Source organism: Orussus abietinus, unplaced genomic scaffold (genome assembly GCF_000612105.2).
Source record: "Orussus abietinus isolate OABI.00-Male unplaced genomic scaffold, Oabi_2.0 scaffold66, whole genome shotgun sequence".
NCBI lineage: Eukaryota > Metazoa > Arthropoda > Insecta > Hymenoptera > Orussidae > Orussus > Orussus abietinus.
Window position 1 is genome coordinate 360157 of NW_019394234.1, and position 26340 is coordinate 386496.

The 26340-nt window shown below is 36.9% G+C and overlaps 2 protein-coding genes across 4 annotated transcripts; both read left to right on the forward strand.

Moving 5' to 3' along the window:
- The first annotated feature begins 911 nt into the window (after window positions 1–911).
- LOC105699488 (oxysterol-binding protein 1) lies at window positions 912–15434 on the forward strand. 3 transcript variants are annotated; one of them, XM_012424525.2, is made up of 11 exons: window positions 912–1171; window positions 2944–3009; window positions 4967–5172; window positions 5754–6004; window positions 6491–6683; window positions 9106–9401; window positions 9526–9770; window positions 10174–10450; window positions 10897–11276; window positions 11517–11734; window positions 12269–15434. In XM_012424525.2, exons 1-11 carry the CDS (start codon window positions 1044–1046, stop codon window positions 12409–12411), a joined length of 2403 nt encoding a protein of 800 aa, XP_012279948.1. In that variant the 5' UTR covers window positions 912–1043; the 3' UTR covers window positions 12412–15434. The 3 variants fall into 3 exon arrangements, with proteins under 3 accessions (XP_012279948.1, XP_012279938.1, XP_023290610.1); XM_012424515.2 differs by having other exon boundaries at window positions 913–1171; window positions 11517–11737; XM_023434842.1 differs by lacking the exon at window positions 2944–3009 and having other exon boundaries at window positions 913–1171; window positions 11517–11737; window positions 12269–12411.
- Window positions 15435–17338: 1904 nt separating this feature from the next.
- LOC105700416 (14-3-3 protein epsilon) lies at window positions 17339–25449 on the forward strand. Its single transcript, XM_012426246.1, has 4 exons — window positions 17339–17582; window positions 21851–22157; window positions 22429–22772; window positions 25295–25449. The coding sequence occupies exons 1-4, from the start codon at window positions 17519–17521 to the stop codon at window positions 25348–25350; spliced, it is 771 nt and encodes a 256-aa protein (XP_012281669.1). The 5' UTR covers window positions 17339–17518; the 3' UTR covers window positions 25351–25449.
- The last annotated feature ends 891 nt before the right edge of the window (window positions 25450–26340 follow it).

Genomic DNA, 26340 nt, shown 5'->3' on the forward strand with positions numbered 1-26340 from the left:
ACACACCTTGGCGTCTATTACATATTTTTCACGAAAGTGCTCACTTCTCATACTTTCATCTCACGTGAGTTTAGGCACCCGTTAATGTATCCTCCGAGTGAAAGTGCGAAATCTCTAGATTGAAAGTATACGGGAAAGGTTTTGAGTGTAGTGTAGTGTATGTATGTGTATGTGCATATACGCTCTTCTGGCATCGTAAGAATATGTATGAATATGAGCGGAGCTCAAAGTCCATCTTAGACCAGGGGGGGAAGCCTGCGCGTAAGAAAGGGAAGAGTAGGGCGGCCATATTAGTCAGCCAATTTTTTCGCCTCCTGATTGGTTGATCATCTTGATATTTCCTATTTGCTCTAACTTATTTCCTTTTGCCACTCCTCTACGTAAAACATAATTTGTACCTTTCTTTATGCTTCAAGTGGTATATTGTACTTCGTTCACTATTTATCTGTTCACAGTTCGCACCGTTTTTTCTCCCTACTCTTAAAGTGACAACTAAATCTCAGCCAATTAGAAAGCTATGATTTTGGCTAACCAATATGGCTACCTTCCCAATGTTCTACGTGTTTCCCATTTATTTACTTCGGCTCTCAGACCTCTGGCTTGGGCTCCGTCCATATATTCTTACGTTTACGGCGGGTCTCTTTCGATCTTCTTCTATCTATTGTTTCTCTCTCTCATATCTCGTCACTCGACACTGAATTTCTTGTCGAGTAGTCTCACCCGAATCATCTAACATTTTCACGACGATAAAAGTTCCGTAATACCGCGAGTTGTTCGGTTTTCACATTTTCACTCAATCTGCATACATAATAGCCCCCCTCGTCTCCTTTAGATCATGCCGCAGTGCTGCACAAGCTCTCTGACTATTCGACTTCCGATCTCAACTTATGTTTAAATCCACGGTTGAATTTGTGGAAAGGGAAAGACACGAATTGGACACGAATAGCAAAATGGCGGCTGCATAACACGGTGATGTATACGTGGAATTTAGCAAGAATTAGCATATTAGAAAAAATTTACGTGGTCGCGCAACATTATTAAAAATGAGCGACGTAAAAACCCAACACGGCACCCAAGAGATGAAGGGTTGGCTCTTCAAATGGACTAATTACCTCAAAGGTTATCAACGAAGATGGTTCGTCCTGTCAAATGGCATCTTGTCATACTACAGGTAACGACCCATATATTTATTTATATTTAACTTACGAATTTCCTTTCCGTAGAAGTTATAACCAATAACCGTGACGAGAGAACGTTTTGTCTCCTTGGTCTTGTCAGAGAGTATTTTGTGACCTTACCTTTCACTTCTATGATCCCTTTTCTGTTTACCGAAGTAATGTATTATTATTGTCAAATTCTTAAATGGTCATAGTTTTCTCCTTGTAATGATTGCTAATTGTCTACTTAATTCTAGTAAATATGTAAGAAATACAGTAATAAATAACACGATGTCACATCACTGTAACAAACTATTAAAACAAAAAATTGTTCACCGTATTCTTGCTTCAGAAACTAATGCATTACCTACTTTCTTCTTCTTTTCAGAGGTGATGGATTCAATCTTTTATTACTGTGTAGTTGTTTACTTATGTCTTTAGCATTTACCAAAGTATAAGGAAATTCAATCAGATCTTAGGAATTGTTACTTGTTGACTTAAAGAATATAAACGTCGTTCTTATCGCTTGGCACCTCTTTTTGTACAACACATGTAAAGAAAATTTTTGTGCAAACTTTTTGTACCCTGTTTCAAGACAGAATTTATATTACATTCATTTTATAATATTAAAGAGTTACACTCAAGGATTTAGAGTTTCTATACGATCACTGTGCTCTTGTATTATAAGAAAAGTCATCTATGTGTTATTTGAGACATATCAAAACATGGCCGTACATAATATTTATAAATAAGTAAACATTTTCTTCTGCACATTTTTCTAATTTCCTTACGTGCAGTGATACCAGTATATATTTAAGTTGTCTTAAATATTTGATGTGTAATTTAACAGAATTAATTACAATTTACGTATTGACATAATACATTATTTTTTTAGATGTGCATTAAGAATTACTGTTATACAAATATTTAGGAATCCTTTACGGGGTACAATCCTTAACACCCAACACATTTGTTAGATTGGAAAATTGGTGTTTTTGTTTCATCACTGCTTATCTAAATCTCATTTTTCTTCACAAATCGATTGTGCAATTTCTATAATGTTGTCATTCTGTATTAGATTATTTCATGCTATTAATTGTATTAAGTCTGTAGAATTTCTAAAATTGTCACAAAGTATTGTGTTACCTTCGCTTCTTCATTCTGTTCATTCCAGAAATTTTGAGATACTAATTATTCTAGGTGCATTTTTTAATTTATTTTCAGAGAGTTAAAATATCACTCTTGTTTTTCTCAGCATAATATTTTTTAGACTGTGTATTTTGTATGTTTATAGATCTTTACTTTTTAATGTAGTACAATGATAAATGTTTTGTCCAAAGAATAAGAGATCTAACATAAATATGAAACAACTTTTTAAGTACTGCACTATCAAATGAGATGTTCAATTTAATAAATTCAACAGAATTTTAAGCAGAGCAAGACAAGTTTGTAAAATCCAGGATTTGTGATGTAGACTATTGTAAATTACAGTGAATTATACAATAATTTATTCCTATTTTGCAACTATGTATATGTATCATGTTTTAATTAAACACTTATGAATTACTTAGTAATTTCTAATAATTAGATATTAGCACTTGAATGATACTGTGCATTAGAAATGTTAAAAAGTTAGCGAAACATGTTTACATATTTATATAGCTCGCAAAGTTGGCATTTTAATCATTGACAAGATTGTATGTTTAAAGTAGGTGATTTGAAAAAAAACCACTTGAAACAATGTGCATAAAGTGAATGGGGCCTATTTGTTTTATGGATTGTTTAGGGCTGAACCAACAGGGGGGCCAAAGATATCGACACGACGCAAGCGGAGAGCTGGCAGAGCCTCCGAGTAAGTAACAAAAACCGAATCAACAAAATCCTGACCCTCTTTTAAAAAAGATATGCAATTCAAGGAGCAAGAAGTCTCAATGATTTTAATTTTAATTTTAAAATCCCTAAACACACTTTCCACTGTCTTTAGGATTGGCTATGTATACTTAATACATCGATACCATATATTTCTCTGCATTTTTTGTTAATACACTATGTACACCTGAAACAAAAATGTACATTCTACAAACGTAGAACATTTCTTAATTTGTGCGTGCATCCTCAATATGGTGTTTTTTGCGCAAATTATTCAGCTTTGTATAAGGTTCCTTCATTCACAATTGCTTTCAACTGTATCACACAGCAGCTAAATCATTACTTGTATACATTGTTTATTCACATTATTCTGTTATGATAAAATCATAATTGTGGTGCAAGTATTACGCGATAGGTTTACATTATATTTAGTCATTTCCCAAGCAATTTGTCGTTTTATTTTTCTTCTACGCAGTAATTTATTAGTTCTTCTTCCATATCCTAGAATGTGGGCACACTTGTTTGACTATTTGTAGGTTTACTTTTAATCAAGCAATAATAGTGATAAAATTAAATTGTCACAACGCTTTAAAATTTAGAAACAGTGCTACTTATGTATCCATCGAGCTTTTCAGTTTAGAACCTTGAATTTCCATTTAAGCAGAAAGAATCGGAAGACTTTATGTAATTGATTACCTTTCTTTCAGACTGCACATCAGGAAGCACTTAACTATCTATATACGTACACTTGTCTTCATGATTTTAATTCACGCATTTCAGATATACATTTATTATAAGCTAATAGTCATGAGTCTCTGAGAAAAGAAATGATTTGTGCACTTGACATGCATGTAGTCGAATTAAATCTTAAATTACTGTTAACACATTGGATATAACATACAAGGTTGCATAATTAATACTCAATATTGCTCTACTCTATATAGAAGAAGTTAGTGGATTAAAAAGGCGAGTAGAAAAATAAGATGAAAGTTCCTATAAATTAGTAGTGTTTTTAATAGAATTATAACAATTATTTATAGGTTGTAATCGTTGTTTATAAGAACAAAAATAGCAAAAGAAACCTTGCATGATTGAAATTTATTAACTCATCCATTGAATGAACATTTGTATAATTAATCTTTGATGGTTGTTTAAAACAGTATGTCTTATATGCTCAGATATTATGAATAGAAATATATTTTAGTAGCCATAAAATGGGATTATTTCATTGGTCAATTTTTTCATTTTACTTAATTTTCCAGCAAGTTCCTTTTCCATACATTGGATTATTGTGTCAATACATTGTAGTAAATAAATACATTTCTATTTCAGACGAAAAATACGACACAACAAAATTGTATTTTCTAAATCTGATTTAAATATGGTATTTCTATCCTGATGTCGAAGTATTAATACACATTGTTTATGAACAAATGTTGCACTAATTAGAAATAAAGAATGTTACAATATTGACATTCGGTAAGGATAAAGAACGTCGCATGTTTATTACCGAAATGACGTATCGACTTCCTACGATTACAGTTTACACGTCATTCTGGTAGAGGCACGCGATATGAATTGCAGAAATTCATAATTTGGACTCCTCTTTCCTCTAATGGGCATTGCATGACATTCATCTTTTGCAACTAACGTTTCCTTGCCTTACATTAAATTACGTTCATTTATCTAAATCCTTAGGAAAGTTAAATACATGTTAGAAATTCTAATTGTTCCGTCAAACATCCATAATTCTACATCAATCTTTGTGGAGGGAATGCTGCAACGATACAAGTAGTATATATATACAATGCCCTTGGTATATACGTCTGATAAAACTACCGATTGCAATGAACTCGTGAAATTCCCAATGAAAAGCGTAATGTCAAAATGTGATATTTCAAGGGTACCATAAAATTTATGGTTCTCTCCTGTTTGTTTAGAAACCAGGCTGAAATGTCTCATACTTGTCGAGGTACGATATCCATGCACGGGGCCTTAATTCACGCGGTGGACGCATGTACCTTCGTTGTAAGCAACGGCGCTACTCAAACCTTCCACATCAAGGCTGCTACTGAAATTGAACGTCAGCAGTGGGTCACTGCACTTGAATTGGCTAAAGCCAGAGCTATTAAAGTAATGGAATCTGGTATGTCATCCCATTTCTGTATATAATTTTGCAATAATCGATCTTCTACTGTGAATATTAAGGTGATATGAAAGAGTCAGCCTGTATATATCTAAGAAGTTAAATCGTTGGTGAAAGTATTCTCCGAATAGGGTGTGTACCGATTCGATTCATATTTTACCACGTGAATATGGAGGCCCTGAGGTAGGTCCTGAAACTCATGAAATTTCATTTTTGATAAAACATTTATTTTTCATGGACTGGAACCAACATGGCGTGGTCCGTGAAAGTTTTCGACGTTTTACGCTTTTTATAAACTTATAATCGAAAACGAAGAGTTTCAGGACCTAGCTCGGACAATTTAGAATACCATAGAAATGGAATATTACAGAGTCACATGGGGAAATATGGAAAATATTTTTACCAACGATTGCAAGAGAATGCTGGCTTGTCCCGTGGGTAACACGTGTTTATGGGGTAAAAAATTAATTACAGCTAGTGTTACAGGTAGCACCATTGGTCCGACAGAGTTGCAAAAATCTGGAATCCAAGGGATTTCGATGGTTTTACTTCGATCAAGAATATTCTAATTTTTATTTCAGAGGAAGACGAGGATTATCAGGACAATGACAATCAAAGAGGAGAACATACATCTATCGTTAAAGATCTGAGTCTTTGCCTGGAAGATCTGCAAATGTGTCACGATCATGTCGTCAAAGGGGGAATCGCCTTACAAACTGCTATAGCAGATTTAGAGTCCTTAGAGACTGCTAATCTTGAATTATCAGCGAAAATAAAAACTGTCGGTGACCGAGCAACGCGATTCCGTATTGTAGCAAAGACCATGATCAGTGTAAGTTTATAGTAACGGTTACAATAATCAATAGCTAATAGCAGAGTTAAAATTGATATTAAATTGATATATATAGTAGTTGATTATTAAAGTGTTTTAAGATAAAATAAACATTGCACGTTGAGAAAAGTATCAAAGACAAACGAGGACACATTTTATCAGTGTCTGCCCTGATGAAGCGAACTGCAATGTTTGCGAAACGTCGGCTCTCTGGCGACAATAGACGCGGGTTACTCCCGAAAGCCCCGACAAATTTAAGGAATAACTCTGACCGCGGAATTTTAAAATCTTTAAACATTAATTCGTCTAATAAATTCTGTAAGTGATAGAATTAATGGCTAATCCGCAATAAAGTGTCAAAAGTTCGACATTGAGGCTTAACTGGGGAGATCCATTGAAGTAGATCTTTGACTGTACTGATGAAACATTAATCTAGGAAATTCATAAAATGACCTGAAGGAAATAGTAAAAATTGTATGATTTCAGAGGAGTAGTCATTTCTTACGCTTGGCTCAACAACAAGAACCCAAGTGGCAGAAAATACTGCAACACGAACGAGATCAGAAGGTGCGATTAGAAAAAATGGTCGAGCAACTAGCCAGACAACATTCAAATTTAGAGGCAGCTGCTCAACACGCTCTACCTTCGGCGGTACCAGCTGGAGGACACAGACCGTCTCGTAAATTCACAATTTTTACATATATTTATATATTTTTTTAATATGTGTGCTTCCAATTGCTGTAGAATTGCTTCACTTCATGACTGCTTAATGATCTTAGTTATGTAGTTAGTGCTTATAGCAAAGAATGAAAGTGATTAGAAACAGTATCATCAGATAGTATCGACTTAATGGTCACAACTTTACTATTCTATTTAAAAAATGTGAATATACATTTCTTTTCCATCATGTATAAATTTTACATATTAGAGAAGATTTTGTTACTAATCTGGATACCTGCATAAATCTGGGTTACAATCTAGTACTGATACTTTTTCTTTTACACGCAACAGATTATTCTGATAATGTGTTATAGATACATAATAATGTAAATTATCATCACACATAGCAGGACAGTGCATGTCAGAGTTTAAGGTAGAAGTGTAGTTATTCGAAAAGTATTTGTTTCAAAAATAGGAATGCTGATGAATTACAAATATGTGATGTTTTTTCAAGTACTATAAAAAAAAGATTACATAAGTATATCAGAAAGTTTTCAAGCATTGAATAATTTTGATGACCACTTAACTTTGTATCATAACTGTTGATTATGTAGATTATGCTTAATTAACTTTCAAATGATGCCAAAAATATCCAAAAGAAAATATTTCTCTTCTTAAAATTTATTCATTCAAAGAATATAAATATAAATTTCTTGGAACTATTAGAAGTTTTTTTATTATTAAAAATGTACCACGTTTTTGGTATATAATTTAATCAATTAAAACCAAAATTAGCCTGATATGTACGTTATATTCTCTTAAAGAGCCAACTGGTCAAATTTTAAGTTATAAATGCTCAGTTGAATATTTATTGGATCGATGAAGTTAAGTATTATATCATTTGTTCAGAATTTGATTCTGCACAGATGTGGGAAATAGACTTTGCACAACCGTTTCGTAAATTATTGTTATAACTGGAGCTACCGGTTTTTCACAGGTTAATGCTATCGTAGAAGGAAAGAAAAAGTGGTTTAAATGATTGGGAGTAAAACGAGGAAAATTAAAATTAGCTAACGGTTCCTTGCTAATAGTCGCCTACCCTGTCACGTGGCCTACAAACGTCACCTGATTGCGCATGTGGTTTGGGATTTAGATTGCGCATGCGCAGCCTTGATTTATAGAATTGAGAAGACTTGGAACCGAGTCGCTTCACGAGGCTGGCCTTGTTTCAGCAGTCGCATTATTTGGTGCCCCTACCAAACGAACTCAGAGACTCGCGCCGTCTTTCTCACATTCGTGTCGGTAACGAGCGAAAGAAGGACGCACGATTCTTTCCGAGCGGACGCATGTCGGCCCTTCGACCGTCTTACTTCCGCGTTAACCAATGGTCGTGCGTCAAAGATCAATTTACTACAAGGTTGCACGATTCACTATCCCCACTTTGAGTACCGGAAAGTCAGGCTATCTCTGTCGTTCGAGCTTTCACAATGAGAGTGACAAAGCACTTCGATACGAAAGAAGTGTACGGTCTCTCGATCACTCTCTTCCCCTTCCGTCGGGGTAGTTCATTAGGAGACTTCTAAATTGGCTTATTCGGGTAAGTCGTGACCAAGTGTGCAACATTGTTCCTAGAGCGTCTGCTCTTGTCGGCTGATCTTCCACGGATGTTTCCCTTGGAAGGGAAGTGTTAAACCGTTTTATGTGCTCATGATATGCCTCTCTCTCCCCGCGCATTACTTGACGGTTATGTGCATGCTCGTGTGGGTGCGCAAGTACCGCACATGTGGCAGTGACGATACGAGTATGGTGTGTTTCTTGGTAGTTGCTAGCGAACCAAAGTTGGCCTTGTAAATAGACGTATCCAAATTTTTTTCTATTATCCCTTTTGGAGATACATGTACTAAATTACGCGTAAAGGTTTCGCATAAAATACCTGGAACCTGGAAAGAACGAATGACGGGGTAGGTGCGGTCTTTCAATCCTTTATTAAGTGACGGTCCATGCAAAGAAGTGTTTAATCAAACTTGACGATTCTAATCTGGCTTTTTGAGGTTTGGCGGCTGCGATCGTGACGTACAGTGTAACTATAGTTTTAAATATTGGCTGTGTACCATCTTTGGTTTCGTTCCTTATGGATATTTAAGTTTTACTTATTCCAATATCGACTTACAAATTGAGATAAACGTTATAATCGACAAATGACCTCTGGTCTCTTTGAATTCAGCTATTATCAGAGCGTAAGGATATAAATATTATTCTGGTTTGCAAACGGGTTTGATACCGAGAAGCTAGATAATGTAAACAATTTTTTTATGAATACAATTCCTTCCATAGTTTTTATATTGCTTGAGTTACATTTCCTTCCTCCTTACTTTTCTACTATTGTGATTATTTTTTCTCGATCGATGTCTTAACCTTCGATTCTAATTCCTTTAATACAGATACAGGAGGAAATACGTCACCTTCAGAAGATGACGAGGATAATGTCGAATTTTATGATGCCCAAGAATCAGATGCGTTTACTTTGAGTATCTCTGGCGTCACTACGGGTAATTCTATATCACACGGGCGAGATCGGACCGATTCTCAAGGAAGCGATGATGGCTCAAGTTCTGAAGGAGATCCGACGCCATCATCTGACAACGATCGCGCTAGAACAGATAATTTTCTCATCGTGACTGATTCTACTGCATCTCCAACACCTGTCCCTGTTGCTTCTACTCCCGATCTGGACAATGTAGGTAACTTGATTAATAATATATTGTTTATAGACTTTGTATGCAACGATGAGGAATTTCGTTGAATCTATTAGTTTGGAATTTAAAGTATTTAAAATGGTTGATATGATATTTTATGCTTAGACGGCTTGGCAAGCAAATAATGGTGGGGAAACACCAACTGGTTCCGGGGTGACAACAGTGTCAAAAAGGAAGCGTAGAACTCGAGTACCAGACAAACCAAATTATCCTTTGAATCTATGGAGTATCATGAAAAATTGTATTGGAAAAGAACTATCAAAAATACCAATGCCTGTTAACTTTTCGGAACCGCTTAGTATGCTTCAGCGATTGACTGAAGATTATGAATATGCTGATATACTTGATAGGTATGTGTTATTATGTATTCACACCAATAGTGTATTTTAATAATTGAAAGGTATTAACTGAAGTATTATCCATAATTTGAAGTTTTTAGGTGAAAGAAGTTTTCGCAATTTTTATGAATCCATAAACATGCATTTGAAAATTATATTATATATTCTTATGCTATATAAGTTCAGTTTAGATCAATTTCAAATATGGAATGTTTCTTAAAATAAATAAAAAACATTTGGATTGTGATTGATCTAATCAAATCAGTAAGAGATTGACTTTGAATGCATCCCTTAACTTGTTTTAAATGAAAGAAGTTAAAACAGTTATATCCATACATTAGTACATTTATAAATTCTAATTTTAACATTTGCTCATAATATTTGGTTTTAATCGAAAATTCTACGTTTAAAACAGAGCATCAGGATGTACCGACAGTTACGAACAAATGGCGTATGTCGCAGCATTCACCGTCTCTAGTTACTCTACAACTGCTTCGCGAACGGGAAAACCGTTTAATCCTTTACTTGGAGAGACCTATGAATGTGACCGAACTGAAGATTTAGGCTGGCGTTCAATCTCTGAACAGGTTTCACATCATCCACCAATGTTGGCACAGTATTGCGAAGGTAAAACCTGGCGATGTTGGCAGGAATTTACAATGGCATCCAAATTTCGAGGAAAATATCTACAGGTAATTTGTAATTCCCTCTTAAACCTAAATAGTTAGTAATTTTTAGTATTACAACATTAAAGGTGGCTCATATACAGTGTTATAAGCTGTTTCCTTTGCAATTATTAAAGAGATCGATGTTTTTTTTTGTTTTCCAATTTAAATAGGATAAGAGCATTGACAATTTGGCGGAGGTCTTCAGTTTATCTCCCTGTGAATTTCTAACATTTTTTTTTATATCAAATTGTCATTACTCATGTTCTATTTTGTGTAGTAAATCCATATTTATATCCCTATCAATTACGTAGGAAAGAGCTTGTGACGTTTCAATAAATCAATAAAAATAGTACATCATATGAATAAATCACGTCAGTATATTATATCGTAACACAGATAATACATTGATACAGTAACGGAACATATTTCAATATAAACAAGGACTTGATAATTAATTTTTCATCTATTAGGTTATACCTTTGGGTACTGCACATCTGGAGTTCACTACCGGAAACAATCATTATACGTGGCGGAAGGTCACAACGACAGTACATAACATTATTGTTGGAAAGCTATGGGTAGATCAGAGTGGCGACATGGATATTATCAATCACAAACAAGGCATTAAGTGCCATCTCAAATATATTCCATATTCGTATTTTTCGAGGGACAGTCAACGCAAGGTTCGTGGAGTTGTGATGAATTCGAACAATGAAGTTAAATGGGTCGTGCAGGGTACCTGGGATTCTAAGATGGAAATAGCCCCAGTTATTAGTACTTCTGGCACACCTGATAACCCTGTTTATAAGACGGGACCTTACATCCTGGCTTGGAAACGTCGTATGCCACCGTGAGTGTGTTCATGTTTATCGATTTCATCATCATGGCCGTATCGTTGAAACATTTGGGTTGAATCTCATTGAATCATATACTCCATTTTCATAACAATAAGTTGTGATTATGCGATATTTCACATCCAGACATGCATAAATCAAGATTAATGTAATCGTTGAAACGGGAGTCGGTATTAATAATCGAAACAAAGGAGGTAAAGACTGTCATTCCAAGTTATTTTGCAATTGAATTTTAGTGAGGACTGTGAGAAGTATTACTCATTTACCGAATTGGCCTGTCAGTTGAATGAACCCGAAGAAGGAGTAGCACCAACCGACTCCAGATTAAGGCCCGATCAACGGTTAATGGAGAATGGACTTTGGGATGAGGCTAATTCACAAAAATTGCGATTAGAAGAAAAGCAACGTGCGGCCAGACGAATGCGTGAATTCGAGGCGGAGGTGGCGACAGAACGTGGTTGGTCAATCTTTCAGCTTATTATTTTCAGTGTTCTTCCAGTTTTTTTTTTTACTATTTCTTATTAAAAAGATCTTTTATCTCTAGTATATGGGGTTTTCGACCATGTAATGTTTTAATCGTAATTATTAGAAACTGTAGAGTCTATTATGCCTTACTTTCATACACGCTGAAACGACACGGAGTGCGGAAAATGGAATGACCTTCGAATGAATCGCGCGGAATGATAAGAATATTTTACTTTTTTCATCTTTGTGCGATGGTCTGTCTGCCGACAGAATCGTTACGCATTGAACGTTTTCCTTTGTTCGTTGTTTCGTGTACTGTTGTTCATTTAGTTACGAACATCGTGGTTATGCGATAATCCACATTCTGATTGGTACAGGATGTTCTAGAGAAGAATATGATGAATTTGAAATAATAATTAAAAATAATTTCAAGGCTCTTTAAACGATGGTCTCAATCAAACGCGCTAAGTTTGCCTGTTATTTTCATTTGTACACTATTCAACTGGTATTTCATGTATTACAGGATTGCCATATGAGCCATACGAACCGGTATGGTTTAAAAAACAACAGGATCCATACACGGAATCTCTTTGCCATATGTACACTGGAGAATACTGGGATTGCAAGAGTAAAGGCGATTGGTCGCGATGTCCGAACATATTTTAGTCCGCTGTTTAAATTTCTTTGTTAATCGATATCCGACCATTAATTTGGTTCCAAGAAGTACACGTCGATAGATAGTTGGCATAATAGGCGGTGCTGTGAAACCGAACGAGCTAGGAAATGATCTAATTCTTCCAATGTTCGCGAAAATCTGAAATTGCTGACATGTTGGTGCTTAAGCACGTAACAAATATGTTTGACATTGTACATTTCTGCCGTCTGCAAAGTCTGGTTATACTTTTCTTGCATTAATTATGTGCCGGGCGTTGTAAATTACGTTACGGTAAATTACCACGTTTGGTTGTTACATCGAAAATTATATAATCGCTCAAAAATGATTGTTTTATACAGGGTTTAGTTTTATCCAAGCTGTTCAGTGCGTACCCACGTGGATATTCCAACGATTTAGTTCCACTACAAATTATTGTAAATATATTATAAGGCTTGTAGCCATTAAATAGGACCACGTTTTATTTATAATTTGAACACTAGTATCTGCTATAAGTAACAAACCACACTTGTAATTCGCTTGAAAGATGATACCGTAAATGATATCCATTATTTTCGTGCTTCTTACCCTAGGAGGTCTAACATATTCGCGGTGAAGTTCTGCGTAGTGAGGCGGTTAAATTTAGTCGAATAGCTTTCTAACCGTCCTGGTTTTTAATCTCTTAGTGCCTGACATGTCTGATATGTTGCCTAGATTTATTACTTTTTTCCTAAAAACTGAAGTTACTTTGGACGGCAACTCCAACTAGTAGGTCCCAGTATGCTCTTAAAAGATATAACGAAATGGATTGTGCGATATAAAATTATCAAAGGTATGCGATCAAATGATGATCACAGAATATACTGTCTGAAAAAAATCCTGATCCAAGGAAATTAAACGTGCTTCATAAAAGTCTATTTCGTGATATTAAAGGAATGATCGTGTAATTCAGAATAGAGGCTCAGCTGGATTTCCAAGAGAAAAATATTTTATTGGCACACAGAAAGATATTTCTTTTGTCAGAAACAGAAAAAAAAAATAGGAATATCAGTTTTTCTTTAGAATCAATAAATTACAACTATAATATTTACTTCGTATATAAATCATTGAATTCAGTTGCTGTCGAAAATTCATTACTGCTGCCATATAAAAGAATTGTTACGTTGTCCATTGATATTTATCATTATTTAATCCTTTCTCGCCGAGTTCTGGTATCGATGAAAATCTTTATTCGTGAGTTTCTTTTATCTAAGGTATATTATTCCAATGTATCTTAAACGTTTAGCATCATTGAAAGAGTTACTAATATGATTTTTACATAAATTAAATAATATTCTCCGTTTCACATTCTCCACAAAAATTTATTGGCTAGGGATAATGATTTTCAATTAGGCAACATTATTAATTTAAATAACGATTAATATGTGGAAATAGGTATTTTAATGTAACGGTACAAAAGCGAATCATATTGCTCCATGTACTACAAAGAGCAATGAGCAACCTCGATATCACTTTATACAAGGACATGCAATCAGAGCATCGATCAAAATCTAATTACCTAATTCTTGCCATTTACTAACAGATTAGGACCTAGGCACCTAGGCGAGGAAGGGTTAATTTCTAATATACAAGATGAACGGAGTGCAACATTTAATTCAGGTTTCGGAATCGACTGTTAATTAATATTGTTGAACCGTTTTTCTTAGAACCGGACAATACCGAGTTATTTCCAATACCGCATTTCTATATGCGCCTATCAGTTATGCGACATAAAAGATATTCGTACATAAACAAATGTACGTGTAATGTGCGAATATTTATTTTGTATGATAAACATAAAAAGCTGGAAAATTCTGTTCATGGGTAATCAGGATTTCACTGTTGGGGGCATTACATTTTAGGGAGATACGATGTGCAGTACTTGTACACACATTCATGGCTTTCCATAGACCTAGAGTGATCGATTCTAACTGCACCGTGGAACTAAAGCAGAGGGGTATTTCGCAAAGATAACTGACACAGGCGGCATATGAGCTTCCAAGTGATTCACGGTAGGGAAGCTTTTCAAGCTTTGTGTACAATAACGTACTATGAATTTTTCCTCTCCACGGTTTATATTTGTTAATATATACATTAACAATATTATCAAGTCGAAACACTTGTATATCCCTATTAAATATCCCGCACATAGATGGTTCTTCTCATTAGATATAAAAGTAACTATATTTTTTTTTGACGCATTATACAAGTACGGAACGTTAATATTTTGAGAGGAACGATCGACCTGCGGACAATATTTACAATGATTGTTACACTAAGTCTGTATGGATAACCCAGGTTGTATCATAATTTTAATAGTTGATAATTATCAAAAAAGATGATATATACATATATCTGTATACATATAAATACAAAGTAATTATAAAATAAATAATTTAAAAGTACTACAATAACTCCGATTAGTCGGATTTCTTGGGTATTGCTTTTACAGTACGTACGCAACGAGTAATTATTTTCAAAATTGGACATTACAAAAACCCAAGCGACCTTTGTCAAATGTTTTGTACATATTCAGTGTGCAAAATTAATCGGTATATACTTGTTTTCCATGTATTAATGTTTAAAATGACCAAGATTTATAGTCCACAAAAAGTCGTAAAACTACTGCACGTGTTCTTTTCTAAATCGTTATATATTTGAATTCATTAGAAGTGTGATCAAAGTATTTAAAAAATTGTGAAATAAATTTCAAACCTATTGAAAGGAAAGATTTTTTTATTGGAGAATAACTAATTTATAATAAACAAGTCATTTGTTTAATACATCTTGATTGCATCGCAGAAGAATTTTTAAATTTCAATGAAATAATCTGGTAGAATTTTGTTTTCTACAAGATTTTTTTTTGTATTCCACATATGTAATCAGTTTTTTTTAGGAAGGGGTATTATGCAGTATAGGGTATGGTTGTTCCATGTTCCATGCATTATGCGAAGATAGAAGTGTATAAATAACAATAAAAGAATATTGAAACAACGAACAAGTTTGGATATTTACATTCTTTTTTGTTTGTATTATATACCAATAATAATTGTCCTGCTTAATTATATACAATTAGTTGGCTTACTTACAATGTTATTTCTTCCAATTACATATGTAAAGTACGTCACGTATTTTATTTTTTTATATTGATAGCTACTAATCTTGCATAGTAGACTTCAATAGTTTTGAATGATGAGCAAAAGACTCGTAATGGAATGTTCCATGGTTTTAGTCGGTTTTTGTGTACGTTTACTCTTGCTAAATATGTTAATTTGTGATATAATGCAAGTTACTGATCGATATGTAATTATTCTTAATTTACTAACAACCCGTACATATTGATTCTATTGATATTTCGTTTTAAAAGATATGCATAAAGCAGGAAGTTATCTCATAAAATTTTAACTTTTGTAAAATCCAAGTATATCTGGAGAACGTCGATTTTAGTAAAGTATTTCAATTTTTTCTAATTTTTAAAATATTCATGCCATAATAAACCAAAATAGTCATATTTTTATGCAATAGATAGGGTAATAAAGTTAATTTTTCCAGTAGCGTTAAGATTGGCTTTTGTAGAAAGCCACTTGATTTCGAAAAGAATTACTACAATATATCCTTTCATGTTCCTTTACAAAGACATACTTTATAGTAAGATGTTGATTTAGTAATAATCCTAAATTAATAATAAGCAACGAATACGTATAACGAGTTTCGTATAATAATTTTTATAGTTGACAATTGTAGCCAACAATTATCAACGCATAACATGTTTTGTTCTGAAACGAAGGCTTATCACATGTATATTTGGCTCAATTAATTCGTTCAATATTGAAAGTGTTTAAAAGTAGTTCTGTCAAAATAAAAATTATTGTCATGAATAAGCTTTCAATGCTCCAATGTATCTTTGCGTGTTACACCGCTTAATTTACCACCGTTAATTGAATATATCTATATATGTTTCTCGTTTTATCAAAGTTTGTATCAAATACGTTAAATAGAAGATGTTTCTAATTTAATAATGAGCGATTATTATTGCGAAAACTGCAACCGTGACAATTTTCATATGCAAAGTGTTATATTGCGGCGTTCCTAGTCCAATTATTTCATCTTCGTTTACATGTCATGCTTAATATGTATATACATGCAGAGAAATGTTCTTGACATCTATTCTCACGCCGAAAAATATTTCCTTCAGGTTTCATTATCAAACGATTGAACGCGACTGGGTATCGGGATAGTAAATCTACTTGCATTTAAATACCGGAAGTGTCAGAAGATTACGCGCGACCAATGCGAAAAGCGAAATTTCTCATCTCTTTTCCTATTTGCCAACTTTTAGGCCGATCGAACCGCGCGCGCCGCCGATTAAGCGCGCGTTCCGTCATTGGCCGAACTCGGCGGCGGCTCGACGCGGTCTGCATCATGCTGCGGTACAATTACTACCTTTTTATCTTCATTTTCGTTATACTCTCTACCGGAGGAGCTGTCTCGGCACGTACGTTTTCGGGTCACGTATTTTGTAATTCATTTTTCCGTAATTCACGCGGCGAAACTAGATAAAACTGAAATTCCGTCCATTTGAAACTAGGTAGGCGTGACCCCATCGATGGCGTTTCTTCCGAGGTTGTTCGATGCGGTAGCCCTGGCTACGCACGAGAGACCATGCCGTCGCTCTCGCCCGCATAAGACAAGCGGAGGGTGAGAAAGAGGGAGCGATCCTTAGGAAGCGGACAGGTCTCTCGGTCCCTCCTCTCCTCTGCCCTTCGCCATTGGTCGATTCTCGTCGAACACTCGAGCGACGCGGCGGCTCGCGCGTGCGCGCGTCGACGGTGACGTCACGCGGAGTAATACAGGACGGCCGGGCTCCGGGCGAGCGTAATCCAGCGGAATCCATTCGGAGTCTGCGCCGCAGGGAACTGCTTTCGATTGTTGGCGGGCGCCGCCATCTTGGTTAGTGAGTTCGCTTGCAGCAGTCCGAGGCGAAGTGTCCATCCGTGTGTCCGGTTAATACGCGAGAATCCGGGCGAAGGCGAATCCTTCGAGTCCTTTCGACAACCCGCTGAGAATCCACGAGCATCCAGAATGTCGGAGCGGGAGGACAACGTCTACAAAGCTAAGCTGGCCGAACAGGCGGAGCGCTACGACGGTAACTCGATATTTTACGAGCGGCCCGTCGCCGAGCCGCACGGCTTCCCCGAGCGAGTGTCGCGCGGAATCGGCGAAGCTTCGCTCCCTCTCTTTCTTTCTCTCGTTCTCGCTCTCCGTCGCGCCTCGAGAAGCCACGTATCCTTGGAACGATCCGGTGCCTCGAGGTCCTCGCGACCGGGCCTGGCATGCCGCCGGCCGGACCCGCCACGGGATATCTGTCAAGGAAGCGACCGCGAAACGTCAAAGACGAGCTCTAGAGGCCCTCCTTCCGCTCTCGGGCGGTGCGACTCCTTTTCCCTTTTCCCTTTTCTCTCGTCGACGGCCTTCTCTCTCTCTTCCTTTTTTCCCCTCGGTCTTTCTTTCTCTCTCTTCCCTCCGTCTTACATCCGGCCCGCTCTCGCGCGCCCAAGGCGGCGCAAATTCGCGGACGAGTCGATGCGGGCTCCCCGCCGTCCCGCGGTCGGCAGCTCTAGGGAATCGACGGGGAATTCGCAGGAGACCCGTCCCCGGTCCTCGGCGAGGCGGCGGGCGTCGCGGGTCGACGCTAATCGACGCGAGCATGGTCGGGCTGCGCTCGGGAATTTTACCACCAGGCTCTAGTGGCGTTTGACGTCGGCATCCTCTCGACTTTTCGTCTCCATTGCGGGAACGAAGCTCGAGGGGAATCCCGGAAACGCGGCTCCGTGGGACTTTTCGGCGCAGGATTTAACGAGCTCGGTTGCCCGATTCGGCGACGGTTGCTAAGCCGATTCTAGCCGGCACATCGCGAGTCTACCGCCGCCGAATTCGCTGCTCTGGCGCCGGTGACGCGCCGAGCGTTTACTACGTACGCCGCTACGTAGCTACGTGTTTTACTATGCCTGTTTTCCGTGACCTCCGCTCTGCGGCCTTGAAATTATTCCGAATTATGCCTGTCCAAGTGTGGGCATCTCGAAACTCTTGTTTGAGACCAGGCCTTCCCTTTAGCTGCGACTGTCAATCTCCTCGTGCCCACGCTTGCAAATGCTCGCGTCTCTGTCCTTAGCTTCGGTTCCATCATCGAGATGTCTGCCGTACTTTTAAGCTATTCTTTGTTTTTAACCTGTAACGGTACATAACGCTAATTACGGATAGAGCAATGTACCATTGTTTTGTGTAAGAAACATTGTAACCGCTTGGACTTAGTCTTGGAAGAATGTGTATCGTATCGAAATTTGCCAATTTTATCATTTGTGCCAATTATCAATTAACGTTAATCATTTATGCCGATGCCTGTCGTTAGGTGCTCCCGAGATCACAAGTTTTCTTGTTTAAGATAACGAAGGATGTAATGAGAATTGCAAACTTTTTTTTCTTCTTAACGTTTCGATTAGATTGAAGTAGCCATTTTAGTTCAAATCGGGGGGAATTAATGCTGAAAATGGAATTAATTTGTTTTTGATACCTCAGTCTGCTTCCACGTTCGATGTAACTTTGTAGCTTGTCAGAAAATTCCTCGGCGGTACTGAATATTCTTTTAAAACAGCTAACGGTTAACATTTGACTCGTTTTGTGTAACGTTTTTTAAGAAAACAAATGTTTTTGGTCTAAGCAAGATATACCGAATATTATTTCCTTTCCGATGTGTCATAAGTAGATATTTTATTAAAGAATTTTCTGGTTTCAATGTTCTTTTGTGGTATAACGGATAAGAGATAACTGTCAAATGTTCCACATGACAGATAGCTAAACAGGTATATCTGTAATTTACTTGTAAACTGTCAATGACCATCAACATGCAATGAATAGTTAACTAAACGTCCATAAAACTTTACAATTCTTAATCATTAAACACAAAATTAAATAGAAAGACTCCAAACATTTATTGAAATAATAAACGACGGAGAGAGTACGAATTACCTGTATAAGTTGTAATACGATTGTTGTCCAAACGTTAAATGCTTGTCGATTAATTGCAACGCATTTAAATTTGCATTAGATAAAATTACATAAGAAAGGGGTTAATTCTGTCTAAATTTTGATAGCTGAAATACACAGTTATAGAAAAAATAGTTGTCAGGGTAATAACAATAAGATGTAATCGCCAATTCATTTAAACCTTATTCTAATTCCAGACATACTCAGGGAAGCATATCGTATGCCTCGCATTTACAACATTATCCTTTGGCAAATACATATTTTGTAACATTAAGGGGGAAATGGTGCCGAATATGAAAATTCATTTGCAAATTTTAATCGTTTCACTACATGATGACAGTTAACAAACAATTGAATTTATATGCATAGAGTTTCACGCATGTATTGGAGTAGGTAATCGCACTTGTAGGGTGTAATAACAGAAGACCAACCAATGGTGCAGTTATCCGTAATTGTATGGCAAGTGGTTGAACGTGCAAGATCAGGTTTTGACCATATCTTGTCACAATTCATAGTGTGTTATTCTGTAACGATGCCATTACCGTACCAGGATTTTTTCTATATTTTGTCATAAACATATCTTGTTTATATCGGTTGCTTAAATTATACAATAGGATATTATTCTGTAACGATGCAATTTAGGTAGCAGAGTTTTTTTTTCCCCCTATATTTTGTGATAAATATGTCTCGTTTATATCAGTTGCTTAAATTATACAATAGTACTTTAACTTCAAATGTTTAAAAACAATACTCAAATAGTAATCCTCTGATTAACCCAAAGACATCGATCTTCCTTGACTTTTAAATAATTGCACACCCTCTTTTTTCATTTCATTTCACCTTTACCTATACCAGACCATTATGATTTTTCTCAAATCTCTGAATCTTTAACATAATCTTTTCGTACGTACACTTTAAATCCCCTGAGGTAAGGATAGCTTTGTTTAAATACTATACTGCGTTATCCATTTATCGATCCATCGATTGGGCGTTATTTATGTAATCCATATCTATTTTGAGACATTGACAATTGTTTAGCTCCCAGCCATCTACATTGTTTGTCAAGATGAAGTACTCGCAGTTCATACATTGCCCAAGAGCTGTGTCGGAATGCAAAGTTGCGGGTGTAACAGTCGAGGAAAGCTTAACTACTATTATAACGTTTAGTAAAAAGTTTCACTAGTTTAATCAGAAACTATTGAAATCCAAATAACTTCTCGATGCCGTCTACATTGTTTGTCAAGATGAAGTACTCGCATGTAAAGTTGCGGTGTATAACAGTCTAACAACGCTTAGCTACTATTACAACGTTTAGTAAAAAGTTTCATTAGTTTAATCAGAAACCATTGAAATCCAAATAATTTCTCGATGCCGTCTACATTGTTTGTCGAGATGAAGTACTCGCGGTTCATGCATTGCCCAAGAGCTGCATCGGAATGTAAAGTTGTAGGTGTAACCCTCGAGCAAAGCTTAACTATTACAATGTTTAGTAAAACGTTTGACTAGTTTAATCGGGGACTACCGAAAATCGAAATAATTTCTCGATTACTCGCGCGGGGAGGTCAGCGGGCAATCGAGATGAGTATATTTATAGGGAGATTCTTAATTGGTAGTTCTTTCGCTATTTTGAAACGTGTGAAGGTTAAAATATATTTATAAGATCTCGGTGGGAAGGGTGTAAAGGGTAGAGAGGTTAAATTTGAGGGTTGCAACAGCAGCCGGAGGGTGAGCCGGGCGAGGGGCTGGGAGTGGGAGGGGAGGTCATAGCTGAAGGAAAGTATTGATCTGTGCCTGCTGTCCTCCGTTCCTGTACACCTAAGCTGGTGGTATGTCGTGTGCGTACTAATTCTTGGGTTTATCACATAAATCTAAGGAATCTGATTTTTACATCTGACTATACGGTTAATATTTTATTAGAACTCTTAATGCCGAATTTCAAACCCGTGCACGGCTATGTCGGAATAAAGTGCAAGGTCAACAGCACTTTATTCGACTTACGTTATGACGACTGTACAACGTCTATTTCAAACGTCTATGATGGTCTACTATGATAGTTATTGAATAAATTTTGGATCCCTTAAAGACCCACTCGTCGATGCAGGGAAATGAAAACAGACAAGGGTATTATTTCTTACAATAGCGAGCAATTAAGAATTCGTTAATTAATTTTTTATAGGGTTATATTATTTTCAATATATATATTATTTTCAATTTGAATCAATTGAATAAATGCGGTGTAGAATAGATCGTGAAATAAATTCATTCGGAGCCTTTGATGGTGAAACTGATCTGTGGATAGTAAATCTTAGTAGTAAATGTATCGCATGTCATGGTGTATGTAATGTTTATATCATGTAAATAATTTTGCAGAAATGGTTGAGGCTATGAAGAAGGTAGCTTCGTTGGATTTAGAGTTGACCGTCGAAGAGAGGAATTTATTATCGGTAGCATATAAAAATGTTATCGGCGCGAGGAGGGCTTCCTGGCGGATAATTTCAAGTATAGAACAAAAGGAAGAGAACAAGGGTGCAGAGGAAAAGCTGGAAATGATACGTCAATACCGATCCCAAGTTGAGAAGGAACTGAGAGACATCTGCGCCGACATATTAGGAGTTCTGGACAAGCATTTAATTCCTTGTGCTTCAACCGGGGAATCGAAAGTCTTCTACTACAAGATGTAAGTCCCCGTAATCGTATCCTCTGCTGAAAAATGCCAAGAAAATATTTTGTTTCACGTTACCATTATTTTTACGTACACTGTTAATCCTTCCAGGGAACATAAATGCCTGGTATAAAGAATGAGAACAGACTATAAACTTGTTTAAATTTTCACTGAATTCTGGTTTCTATGATTATTCTTTAAGTGTCTGTAGGCTTATTCTTGTAGAGGTTAGGAGCATGGTACATTAATACGGCTTGAAGTTTAATCATAAGTTGTAAAATTACAGGAAGGGCGATTACCACCGTTACCTAGCTGAGTTCGCGATTGGCAACGACAGGAAGGAAGCAGCGGAGAATTCTCTGGTGGCTTATAAAGCTGCCAGTGACATTGCCATGACGGAGCTACCACCAACTCATCCTATTCGATTAGGCCTGGCGCTCAACTTCTCCGTCTTTTACTACGAAATCCTTAATAGTCCTGATAGGGCGTGCCGTTTGGCGAAGGCAGCCTTCGACGACGCTATCGCCGAACTTGACACTCTCTCGGAAGAGAGTTACAAAGATTCTACCCTCATAATGCAGCTCCTCAGGGACAATCTTACTTTGTGGACGTCGGATATGCAAGGAGATGGTTAGTTTCAGCTAATACGAATAGGTGGTCGACAATGAACATTTTCAGTCGAATTTGGTCTCTGATGTTCCTCTCGCGGGTATTTTTTAAACACTTTTATTGAGCTGCATTACAAATGACACCATCCAGGGTGGGTAAAATGATAATTGCGAGTTGATCTGAGATGTATCACCGATACTACTGACATCAGTACGCAAGTTTAGTAAACACACAAGTATGCTTCACCTATTCAAATTTAAATTTATATGTGCCTTTTGTACATTTAAACAGTTTGCGTCGGAATCACATCTCTTCGATGTGAACAGTCGGTGATACTTAATTATTTGTAGTGTCTCTTATATTTCTGGGTATTTGTTTAAATCGATGCAAATATCCCAAATGGTTTTCAATTAAATGTCAATGGAAAGGGTCATTGACATGGGAGGCTTTATAAGTACATATTTTTTATAATGAGTAGTTACTTTCTAAGAAGTATATGTATGCCTTTTACAGGTAGAATATGAAGAAAATTGTTGAAACAGTAATGATATTCAAAGAAATGATCATTAGTAGCGAACAGTGATCATCTTTACAGTATACTTCTTCATAGACTTCATTGTCGACTTCCTATTTATTTCTAATTTTTGTATTATGTTTAATAACCTCATGTATAAGTATATAATATCAAATTTATCTCTCAAATCATCCGCTTTTCAAGTATTGAGAAAAACGCGAACGTGCTCAAGTTTTAATCAATTTTTCATTCGTGAGACGTTCGGTAGCTTTGTATCGTTCGTTAAAATGAAGCTCTGCATTGACATACCTTTAACATTATTTCCACCTTTTACGTGTTACGGATATTGGATTGCTCTTGAATGAATGTTGCTCTCTTGTATATACGCTTCAATTTACTTGGGCTTGGAATGCTTTCTGATTTAGAACCCGAAGCCGAGCAGTTGACCGTTCAAGGCGACGGCGCGGTAGCCATTACCAGTGATGCTCACCCTTAGAGAGAAAAAAAAGAATACCTTTCCTATCTCCTGGCACGCCATTCCCTAGGTATGCATATCCAAGGTCCATTTCCTTCTCTTGAGGGCACTTAATCGAATTGTTGCCAGGTTTTTGAACATGCTTTTTTTTTCACGGTATAATGAATTTCAAGTACAACTACTCAGGTATTCGAATATTTTATCTATGGGGAAAAATAACTTCGTTATGATTTGCTATAATTTCAAATGAAATTTCAACGTGGACGTTGAATTGTGCCGTAAGAGTTGTGTTCCATTGATTAATTGAATGCCCGAGCGTGTATGTCTACAAGAATTTCGGAAGTTACGCAGTTCATATCAGCAATGATGACGGTATCGCGTACAAAATAGCAGCTCTACTAATGAGGGGAAAAAAGGATACAGACAAAACACATGATACTCTCGTTCTTTAGCATTCGCTGGGAGCAGATTATCATGTATTGATAAATGTTTATCAATAAAAACGTTAGCAACACAATAATGAGTACACGTGGTATACCAACCATAACCTGAGGGGAATATATCAGTATATTCAAGTCTTATTGTATTACATATTCTCTGTATCGCACGCTTTACAAGATTCCAGAAGTGAATGCTAATTATATCCCTCAATGATATTTCCCACATTCAATCCTTCCATATATATATAGCTCACATGGGTTCCAGTAGTTTTTATCATATCAGGAAATCTTAAGTTTCCTGTTAAAGATAGCTCATTTTAGGAATATTTCGGAAGTCTTTTTAAAAAGTTCAACTATTTTCACGAATTTTTGTATCAAATAGATTTCTCAACAATTTCTTACTTAGAATCGGATATGTGCTTAGATGTGACTGGCAATGATCATAGCGATAAGAAATTAAAAATAAGATTGAATTGATGAATGCTTTAATCCCAAAAAGGTATCAGCAGCCCGGATTTGTAAATTTAGGAGCCCGAGGCTTTTAGCTTTCGTGGGATTTTAATTTCTTAGGAAGTATTGCTTTTAAGGTAGTCTGCAAGTTTTCGTAGCCAAGTTTGTACCCAAGAAATGCTCGTAATCCTAAATAACCTCACTGTAGTAACCGAAAGCAACCATTTACTTTTAATTGCAGAAGTTTCAAATCCCCAAGAAACTTAAACAATAATATTGTCTAAAGCAGCCAAGCGTTAATTAGAAAAATCACGTTTTGTCGTGTTTGAAATACTAAACACTTGTTTCGGGTAAGACTTTTTAGAATTTGTATGTTTCCTTGTACACGTGCACCGAACCGATGCACTTCATAATCGGCTTTGTTTGTTACATACTAATTGAAATTTTACTTTTAAAGGAGCTAAATATGTTTTTTTATTTAATTCTCGGAAAGAGGTATGCAAGTTCATGAAAACAACTAGATAATTGTACGTAGCTTGGAAATATCAGGTGGTGGTGACACCTTCACTGGCCAATGTATTAAATACTTTTAATCTCGAGTAAATTTGATCGAAACATTCGATGAATTTGTATCTAATACAAAGAATAACGTTCTGTTTCCTAGGAGAAGGTGAGCAGAAGGAGCAGCTGCAAGACGTGGAGGATCAGGACGTATCGTAACTCTAGTTGCAGTGAGTGTTAATTGCGCATACGAATGAAACACAAGAAAAACAAACTCTTAATAACTCTTAAGCAAAAGGAAACAATTCAGCAGGTGAGGGAGGTCGGGGCGGGGTGGGGCGGGTGGGGTGCGAAAAGAAGAGGAAGGAGGGGAGGGGCAGAGGAGGAAGCGTTGGCGGCAAGAGGGGAAAGGGTTGGGAGCGAAGAAGAGGAGATCTTTAGCGATTGTGTGACCCTAAGTACGCACGTACGGTTACTCCAAAAATCATCCAATCATACACATTGAGTTAAACGGAGCACGCAAAAAAAAAAAAAAGAAAAGAAAATAATAAGAAAAACGTAATGTAAGTGACACGTTAATAGTGAGATTGCAAGCATTTAAAGTGGCGAGGGTCTCGAAACCGCGGGTCTGGCAGAGCGTCCCGCTTTACTCGCGGTTTTGTTGTCTCTTCGCGTCGCGTATGCCTGGATTGAAATTCCTACGTGGCTACACACATACATCTCCTTTATTTATATGAGTGTACGAGGTACGAGCAACCCCGGGCCGACGAGTCGAGACCAGAGTGGGTAACGGCGAGCTTTGCTGCACTTGCTCCGTGTTTGCTCGTTTCCGCCGAGGTCCGAGTCGTCGGGCCTCTCTTGGCCCGAAGTCGCGTCGAGGACGAAAGTTGCATGGAGGATTTCGATCGGCGTCGATGCGCCCTATAGCTCGCCAGTCTTGTTAGGGCTAGAGAGCAACCCCCTCGACTTGTGTCATTTCGCCGTTTGCGGGTGGAACACGGAAGCCGGATGCAGCTCGACTTACAAGGATACATTCCCAAGTGTTCGCCGCCGATCTTATTGATTTTCATATATGTTGAGGAACACAAAAATCTAATAGACACGTGTTTTTTTTTTTAATCTGCAATGGTCCACATTTAAGGGCGGAAACAATCCCCCAAAGTTTGGCCAACAATCGATTTTTATATTAATTTTTGAAGAAGCAGGAGA